The sequence below is a fragment of the Daktulosphaira vitifoliae genome, unplaced genomic scaffold (assembly GCF_025091365.1).
Source record: "Daktulosphaira vitifoliae isolate Bord-2020 unplaced genomic scaffold, ASM2509136v1 Scaffold_336, whole genome shotgun sequence".
Lineage (NCBI taxonomy): Eukaryota > Metazoa > Arthropoda > Insecta > Hemiptera > Phylloxeridae > Daktulosphaira > Daktulosphaira vitifoliae.
This window is the reverse complement of record NW_026099901.1, coordinates 2056-12093: the sequence shown is the minus strand read 5'-3', so window position 1 is coordinate 12093 and position 10038 is coordinate 2056. Positions and strand designations below refer to the sequence as shown.

The 10038-nt window shown below is 25.5% G+C and overlaps 1 protein-coding gene across 2 annotated transcripts; it reads right to left on the bottom strand.

Annotated features, from left to right (window-relative positions):
- Positions 1 to 2154: 2154 nt before the first annotated feature.
- LOC126909394 (probable cytochrome P450 6a13) lies at positions 2155 to 9265 on the bottom strand. 2 transcript variants are annotated; one of them, XM_050691813.1, is made up of 5 exons: positions 8395 to 9265; positions 8274 to 8346; positions 5525 to 5749; positions 3104 to 3355; positions 2155 to 2456 (listed from the first exon to the last, which is right to left on the bottom strand). In XM_050691813.1, exons 1-5 carry the CDS (start codon positions 9205 to 9207, stop codon positions 2284 to 2286), a joined length of 1536 nt encoding a protein of 511 aa, XP_050547770.1. In that variant the 5' UTR covers positions 9208 to 9265; the 3' UTR covers positions 2155 to 2283. The 2 variants fall into 2 exon arrangements, with proteins under 2 accessions (XP_050547770.1, XP_050547769.1); XM_050691812.1 differs by having other exon boundaries at positions 8274 to 9265.
- Positions 9266 to 10038: the final 773 nt, after the last annotated feature.

The following is a 10038-nucleotide window of genomic DNA, read 5'->3' as shown; positions in this document are numbered from 1 at the left end:
CATTGTCAATTTTATAAAAACATATTATTAAGTGTGGACCCAGAGTGAGTTGAGAGGGCGACTGCTATGCCGTTTGTCAAATATTATCATATGGTATTCTAAGTTCTGTTTAAATTCAATTAAAAAAATTCTATTGAGGTGATGGATTTTAAACGGCAAGAGGACTCCTATTGACCGTTGAAATTTGAGTATAGTTGAGTTTTATATAAGCTATATTTATATATATTTTATATTTTTATAAGCTATAAATTGTATGTAGAACTAACTTACAAGTTAGAAAATTATCTACTAAAAATAATTATTAATATTGAATAAAAAATAAAATAATATTATTGGAATTAAAAAAAAAAAAGCTTGGTTATTGTTAATAAAAACACATTAATTATTACTATGCTCTTACAACATATTATAAATGATGTATTTTCATTTATTCAATTTGTTAAAAATATCAATTATCATAGAAAGAGGTGATCATATGACAATTTACTAGGCTGTAGCCTGAAGCTACTGACGTCATACTAACAACAGACAGTTGTGTTTTAGTGGACGTTATAGGTATAGTTTCGATATTATAACTTCCGTTATATTAATTTAATTACATAGTCAATCACTCACTTAATTTTAATGATTACTACTTGCCTATCATTAATTGTCGACATTGCCAATTAACTCCTTCTCACTTGGATATACCTAATAACCAACTGTGCTATATGAACTTGCTATTATTTCCGTATTTTTCATACTATAGTTGAACTTTTTCACTCTGAATATGACACTAGTAGTAATTGCTAACAATTAAAATGGTTATAAATAGTATTTACGTTGTTGACGATTCCTGAAAATCAACAAACAGATAATATATGATCGGGTGCGCTACATTTTCCCGAGTTGAGGTGAATGTAGTCGAGAAATTTCGATAATAGCCGATTATTCAATTTAAAAAACTCTACATTCTCATTATTTGCTCAGAACATATGAATTGTACACATTGTACATGAATGAGACTGAAAAGTAAAAAAAATTGTTATTTAAGTATACAATTTCTATATATTAAATAATTTTCTTATAATTAGTTGAATTAACTCAGTTACTAAAAAAAATAAACCTAATAACTATCAAGGAGCATACCATAGGGGGTTCTCCTTTTAAATATTCTTAAATTCCAATTTTTATTATATCTTTAATTATTAAGTAGATTAATTAAAAAATTGTAAAGTACATCCGAAATTTCTTAAGAGAGTCTCAATTAAGAACAAGTCTCTTAATTGAACAATATTTATATAATTTTAATGTATAATATTGATGTATTAATTTTTTCTACTATTTGTAAACCAAAATACGTACTTCATTAATGTCAGACATATTGTTAAAAATGAATAAAAATCAAATTATTTAATAAAGTTATTATCAAGTATTTTATTTTATTTAATAATAAAACTAAAGTATAAATTTCAAATAAGATAAAGTGAAAATAAAATGCTACACATACATTATTTTGAAACAAAGGTCGCAATGTAACAGTACACATTATCTACGCTCACATCAGCTGTCCTCATATCGCATTCAATAGCATCCCTCCATCTCTTTTTTGGTCTTTTTCTCATAATATTATAATGTATAATTTTCCTATAAAATCACTAACATTAAATACCATTATTTTTTTATTTTAATGTACCACAGGTTTTTTCAGAAAATTAGTTTTCAATCGAAGTAATAAAATTGAAATTTCGATCGGTAGTACACCAAATCGCTGCCTTTCTCACTATATACTTGTTTAAAAAATATCATTCACATTTGTTTTTACCTTCAATTTTAAGAATTTAAAGCAAAAACTGCGTTTTCTTACATCAAATAAAACTAATAAAAGTAAAATCTATATCAATTTAAAGCTATTTAATCACATTATGTGAATAAAAAATTATTAACAAAAAAAATTTTTAGCCTAAGTAAAAAAATGACAATTTTTATACATAAAATTACCGTTTTTCAATTTTCGAAAATATTTCGGCAAACCTAAATTCCGACTGTACTGTAATTTTTTTTTTTATTTCTAATAAAAAAAATAAATTAAAAATGTATGAATTTTCTATACTATCCAATAGTATGTCATAAAGTGATCAAAATGATCACTATAAGCATGTTTATGTGTTTAGTTATATCAATGCATTATTTCGAATGATCAAAACTTTTATATATTTATACAAAATTATAAACATTTAATTATTTTAAAAACAGTAGTATTAATAGAATAGAAATTATCTTGAATGTTGAATTTTCTTATAATTATGTACATATAGGCTTGAATTTTAGCCATAGAGTGTTGTTTTTTGCAACTATATTTATAGTTCGTTTTTGAAAAGTCATCGGAATTAATGTTTTTTCACATGGTAATACTTCATATTTACTTAACAACTCAGAAAGAGCAAGTTTCATTTCTAATTCAGCGAAACGTTTACCTAAATAATAATGATTATTATTAAACACATTTAATTAAGTAATTAATTGTAATATTCAAACGATAACTATAAAGATTTGTTAATTAACTCATTGAAAAAGCTCTTATGAAAATATTACCCTTTCTATGTAATGTTATCAAGTTTAACCTTATATACATATTTTGATTAATTAAGTGGTTCATGATAAATGAACCACCTTGTTTAAGGTCAGGTCATCTGTTTAGCATGGAATTTATCAATTTTTCGTCAAATAACTATAATATCGTAAAAAAATATTTTGGTGTTTTTAAGTTGTGTAATGAGAATTTTAGGACAAGTACTTATTGAGTTACAGGTATTTTAATACTTAGAGTAGGTATGGAACGCAGCCGGAGAATACGTGCACCAGTAAGAGATACATCCACCTTCGTGACACCCTATGTATTATATTGTTTGTAACTTAAAGATGGTACTTGTCCTAAAATTGTTAATCACCAATTAAAGAAAAATAATTTTTAAATTTCAAAATAAATTTAAAATATTTATTTTTTTCATAAAAATGATAATTGTATAAAAAGTGATAAGCATTATTAGTTAGATATAAGACACATGAGCTTCTTGAGCACGTGTAACCCACGAATAAATGTCTAAAATATTGATTATCTTACCTAAACAAACTCGTTGTCCTTCACCAAACGGTAAATATATGCCACTTTGTCTCTTATTATTTTCTTCGGGACTAAAACGTTCTGGATCGAATTTCATAGGGTTAGGATAATACACTGGATCCATATGTATACTGTAGGCTGGTACTATAATTTTCATGCCCTTAGGCAATACCAAATTTTCATTAGGCAGTTGATAGGGTACAGAAACTTCTCGGATAATTATAGGTAATGGTGGATATTTACGAAGTGTTTCTGTAAAAAAATTAATGTACAATTTTTAATTAACAATTATATGTTGATAATTTTTATGTTTATCTTGAATATATCATTAAGCCTAATGATTTAAATTTGATTACTTTTTATTTTAATCAAAAAGATTCCGAGAATAAATTATTTTAAATTTTACTGTATAAATGTATTTGGCTAATAATCAAAATTATAGTTATAAATAAAATATAATTTTGAAATTTAATAAATTTTTATTGTTTTATAACTAAACGAGTTACTCTAAGTTAATATTTTGAATTATTATATAAATCAACATTAATTATCAAAATTATTAAGAATTATATTATAATAATATATTACAAATTATTAAAAACCTAAAAGGTTGAAAAATTTAGTAATTATTTTATATATTTTATTTAAAACTCCCTCACTGAGTTACGTTTATTGAATATGATACCATAAGATTTGTGATATTTTGCATATCGTTGAATAAAATCGGTTCAGTGAGAGCTGAGAAAAAGTAATGACAGACACAAAAAAAAAACCCAGCACAGTAGGGTCGCGGCACAATAGAGACTTGACAAAGTTGGGACAAGTATAGATGATGTCTGACAGTTTAAAATCACTATAATAAAAACACATTAATGCAAATCTTTGATAGTGTTTAATTTTTAAAAGGAATTGTTGGATTATTTTAAAAGCTACATCCTATTTCCTTAATTATATCGTGATTACAAGTTTTATGATTTATAAATATAATATATGAATTAATAATTATCATAGTAATTATATTTAGCATTAAATTGATATTCAATAATTAAGTATTATAATTTTTACGGTAAAATTATAAAAAGTTATTCAATAGTAGTATATTTCGTTACTTCTTGGTAAACGTGAATAACAGTTGTAACCAGTGGCGTGCCCAGGGGGGGAGGTTAGGGGTCATATCCCTCCCCATTGGTTTTTTTTTCTAACATCGAGTACCTAACAGCAATAATTGAATAAAATTGCAATTATTACATTGTATATTTGTATAACAACATTACATCATATCATACAAAACACAAAATATTAATAAATATTTTAATGAGGCTTGACCCCTAAAGCCCCCTTATTAATCTTTTTCAAATTTTTTCACACCTATTAAATGTATTTAGATGTATTAATACCTATTAGTTATAACATCCCTCCCCATTTAAAATTCCTGGGCACGCCACTGTTTGTAACTATGGATTTATCGAAAGAAAAAAGAAAGTTTACATTCTTTAATTACTGTAGTTTTTCTTTTATTCTGTATTTTAAATTAAAAATAGTATTTCAAATAAAAGAGACATATAAAAAGTATTTGGAAAAAATATTATATTAATCCTAGCATTTTTAAAATACTTATAGTGATTTAACTTAAATAATAAAATATGAAATCGAAAATTTTAACACAAAAATTTCATGTTTTCTATTTACGATAACCTTCTGTACATAGAAAATAAGTCATCGGGACAAATTTTTTTTTAAACTTATAGTAAATAATATAAGCTTTATTTTAACATATGTTTTGTAATCGAAGTGTTTAAGGAACATTTTATAATGTTTTTGTACAAAAGTTGCTATTTTGAATACATCTCTGTGTGCAGGTTAAGACTCAGATTTGTAATGTATACCAAATTAAACGGAAATATTTAAGGTGCTTGTATAAAATAAAATAATTTTGATTCATTTATTTTTAATAAAGTTGTGACAGTTTTAAGAAAAATACATTTTTAAATTGTCAAAGTTTACCAATTTTAAACATTTTGAATTTTAGGGAGGTTTCCCCCATTTACGAGAAATGAGAGAATTTTTTTCAATTTTTAAGAATAATGTTTTCAAAAAAATACTATTTTTGGTCTTTTAACGTATCGTTAAAAGAAATTGGTCCAGCGATAGTCGGAAAAAATGGAGACACAAAAATCACATCACAATATAGTTTTACTAATTATACTTAAAAGTTATAAATCAATATCTTTTTAACTTCGCATCGAAGCTTAAAAATATTTGTGAAATATAAATTTTAATAACATAAAAATTATTGTGAAATTTAACATTATTATAACATTATTTGAAAAATAATGTTTTTAGGGTAGTTGTTATTTCCAAATTATTGGTTTACTCACGTGACAAATTAATATTATTTTTTCAGAAAATTTTAACTTTTACCTGATAAAACCATATCTAAGTATTTAAGAGAATGTAAGTACTCCTTTTTGTCATTTGTGCTATCCATAAGTTTTGCATTTGAAATATTATCACGTAAACGATCTTGAATGTCTTTATTTAGAGCAAGTTCATATAAGCAGAAACACATTGTATTGGAAACTGTCTCAAATCCAGCAACGAACATAACAAATGCTTGAGCTATTATGTCTGTTTCTTTAAAGTTAACTGTGGAAATAAAAAATTACACAATTATACAACTGGAGCGCGGAATTACAAGCATTTATAAATTTGTTTAAGTCACTTTAAAGGGTCCCAAGTTTGTTCAACACTGTCGAACAGTTATACAGGGTGGCCCAGCACTCACTGACAACTTAAATAACTTTTGATCCAGTTCATATTTTTAGCTGATTTTTTTTTAATAGTNCAGTTAATATTTTTAGTTGATTTTTTTTTTAAATAATAGTTATACGTTAGGTCTATAGCTATATCTCAATAATTAATTTTTTTACATTTTATTAAAAATATTAATTATTTTTAAATTTTAAATAAAATGTAAAAAAAATCTAAGATAGCTATTTTTTAGAGTAGAATTTAAGAAAAATTTTAATAAAAAAATATCTTATTAATATTCAGTAGTAAATATTCTGTAGCATTTTAAAGTTTGTGAAAATTTGAATTTCCATGTATTATTTTACGGTATTAAACATTGAAATACGTATTGAGAAAAGGACAGAAGAAAACAGTATCTTTTCGTGATTACTATTATTTACAACCTTGGCATTAAAACCATGATAAGATATTTGATAAGGCAATTATTGCTTATCACTCTCATTCAAAAGTATTTCATTTTCATGGAAAAAGTTACACACTTCCAAATTATAGTAATCACTAAAAGATAGTGTTTTCTTCTGTTCTTTTCTCAATACGTATTTTAATGTTTAATACCGTAAAATAATACATGAAAATTTAAATTTTCACAAACTTTAAAATGCTACAGAATAGCTAAAAATATTAACTGGATCAAAAGTTATTTCAGTTGTCAGTGAGTGCTGGGCCACTCTGTATAGTAGCATAGAAATATTTTTAGTTTTAGGAACAATAAACCCATAATTCCACCCAAAACTATAACATCGATAAAAAAAATACACATTGTTATATTTCAAGTTAATTAATAAAAATTTATACTGGCTGATGGTGTGTTCAAATTAACTTAAGGCGTCTGGGTACTGACCGCTTTTTAGTAAAAAACAACCCGTTTTTGTTCCATCAGTAAGACGAAACTACTGATGCGATATGAATTCTGAATTCAGCATCATGTCACTTAGGTATCGGTCAGGCCATTTTTTTCAATTTTTGATGTTTTTAACCCTTAAGTACAGTTTACATTTTTGAATAATTTTAATTATTTGAAAATAAATTTTTGTGTTAAAGGAATCACAATTTCAAAAAAGTGGCCTTACCGATACCTAAGTGACATGATACTGAATTCAGATTTGTTTTCTGAATTCTTATCGCATCAGTAGTTACGTCGTACTGATGGAACAAAAACGGGTTGTTTTGTACGTTCAAACTAATGAATTTCAAACAGAAGCAGTTTTTTCTGACAGCTCGTGCGCATATGTGCGTTATCCGCAGCAGCTATTTTATTGCTCATAGAGATGTGTAGGGCAATACCGACTGCCTTAAAATAGTTACAAATGCATACTTGATTTTACATTTGTATATATGATATTTGCTCTTATCTAATGACCGCCAAAGCTAACATTGCATTATACGAAACAATTTTTTTTTATTATATTCCTATATAAGTGTTGCTAAATAAATGTGGTCATAAAAAAATATTGCTATAAAAAAAAAATAAAAAAAAAGTAATGTAATTTTTTAATAGCTCTTATTTAAAAAAAAATAACACACCGGTTGTAAACACTAGCAAAAAAGTTAATAACTAAAAAGTAGTTCAGGTTTTACACAAAAATTACTCAATTTATATTTTACAAAAATTTACTTAACTTCAAATTATTTTGTATAGATTTTTAATGCAATAACTTGTTAATAGATAAATTAGATAATTATTTAATAAATCATTCAACCAAGTCAATACAACTAATAGATCCTTATTAGTTGCAGTTAGAGTTTTGAATCAAATTGATTTATTTTGTTTTTACGCTGACAGTTAAAACGATAACAATATTATCACGTTATACGTTTTAAATAATTAGAAACCTTATGATTTTATCATGTTTTCTGTTTTACGGCATTTAAAAATTATTGATAACTTTTTAGTCTATTAGCAATTAACCCGGCATTACTCAAATGTGAGAATTTTTTTCACATAGTTTTTATGATAAAACACTAAATTGATCGCAGTTATTTTTCCCCCAAATTTATTATACCTAATAAGTTATAACGAATCATCAATATGTTTTAGTTTTCTGCTCAATTTTGTTTCATATTGTTTTTAGTTATTTTTAGTTATTTTTGATGTTTTGATTTTTATTTTATTTTATTTCCAGTAATGTGTTTGTTGTTAATATATATTTTTCATTAATCGTTGCACTTTTTTTAACGTTTTACGATTCCAATCGTTTTATGGTAATTATAACGTAATGAAAACGGTTTCAAGTTCTGGTTTTGATCTACCCAGTATTATTTATAAAAACAAACAGCGGCGTAAACTAAAATAATATTTGCCATGATTTTAGATTACATAAGTTAATTATGAAGTAAAAATAAAATTAAAATTTATTACCTGTAGGTTCTAATTTGTTGACAATCAAATCTTTTCTTGCATTTAATAAAATTCCTATGAGATCGTTTCTAATNAAATCTTTTCTTGCATTTAATAAAAGTCCTATGAGATCGTTTCTAATAATATTATTTTTTTCTCTATAATCTAAAATTTCATAAAATGCACACTGAAAAAATTTCATAGCTTCTACCGGCCAATCAGATATACACAGCATTTTTCTTAAAGTTGGCGAAATAAATGTGCACATGTCTTTTATAGCTATTCTTAGTGATGGTGCAAAGACAGCTTTTCCAAACTTTCGAAAATATGATTCTTCGTCGTTTAAAACATTTAAATTAATTCCAAAAATGGTAGTGCCAATAACATCTGTAGAGTAATTTCCCATTATATTCCAAATATCGAGGGTGTCCGAATTATTTAGATGCGAGGCCAATTTTTCCATCAGCACATTGCTGCATTCTTTAATTTGTTCTTGCATTGCTTGAAGTTTGGAAGACGTGAATATTGGGGTTATTTTGTGTCTCATAACTTTCCATTGCTTACCTTTCATGGAAAATAGGTTATTAGCTAGAGGAGTGGCATTTATGTCAACTGAAAATCCACGATCAGTGAAATGTTGAAAATCGTTGATAAGAACTCGCGTAATAAGTTCTGGACTGCGCACTAACAATGTCGGTGTTCTCATTTGAAACATCCCATAGTATTTTTGTCCAATACATTCCTCATACAATCTTAAAAATAAGTGTGTAGTGTTTTCACGTCCACGCATCAAATCAAAATAACTTCCAAAAAGAGTCACTGGTTTAGCAAATGGCACATTTCTTTTTCTCCAGTAATTAAAAGTTGAATTACAAAAATAATAAAATAAAACAACTAAAAAAAACATTATTGTATTTGTATAAAGTAACCACACAGAAGAATAATTCAAAATCATGATTGTTTATTCATTGAGATTTGATAGAGTAATGATCCATCTCACGAGCCTAACGATCAATTAATAAATTGCTTCTTTCAATATTTCATTATCAGTATTGACAAAGTAAATTAAAAATTCTAGATAAAATTTTAAACGTATAATTATTATTTTGAACACTTTATAATTTTTTATTACACATAACAAATTTTTATATATTTATGTACACCATTGATGATTAAAATATTGTTCGATTACTAAGAGAAATTTTATAATGAATTCGAGAATATTTTTTTCAGTAATTTTTTTATCGTCATCTGAAAAGTTGGTTTTATATCTCTTGACAATTATTACTTAATAAATTGTATAACTGTTTAATTTGTAAAGAAAATAAAAATAATTAGACTATTAGAAGCCATTATTGATTAATTTTGATAATTGTAAATTTTAGATTAAAAAAAAACACATTTTTATACAAACTTTTTTAGCTTCGATGCGAAGCTGAGAAGGTATTGGTTTTACTATGATGTGTTTTTTTTTGTGTTTGTTACCACTTTTTCTCAGCTCTCACCGAACGGATTTCTTTCAACGATACGTCAAAAGATCACAAATCGTATCTAGTCGAAGACATTACCCTTCAAAATTGAAAAAATTTCCCTCGTTCCCCGTAAATGGGGGAAACCTCCAAAAAAATTACAAATTTAAAAATCGCTAATTTTCGAAATTTTTTCAATTTTTTTTACTAAAAACTGTCATAACTTTTTCAAAAATGAACGTATCAATATAATTCTTTTTTTTATAGATGCATGATGTCATTACCTATCATTTGTTATATTTTTTTTGTAAATTTGA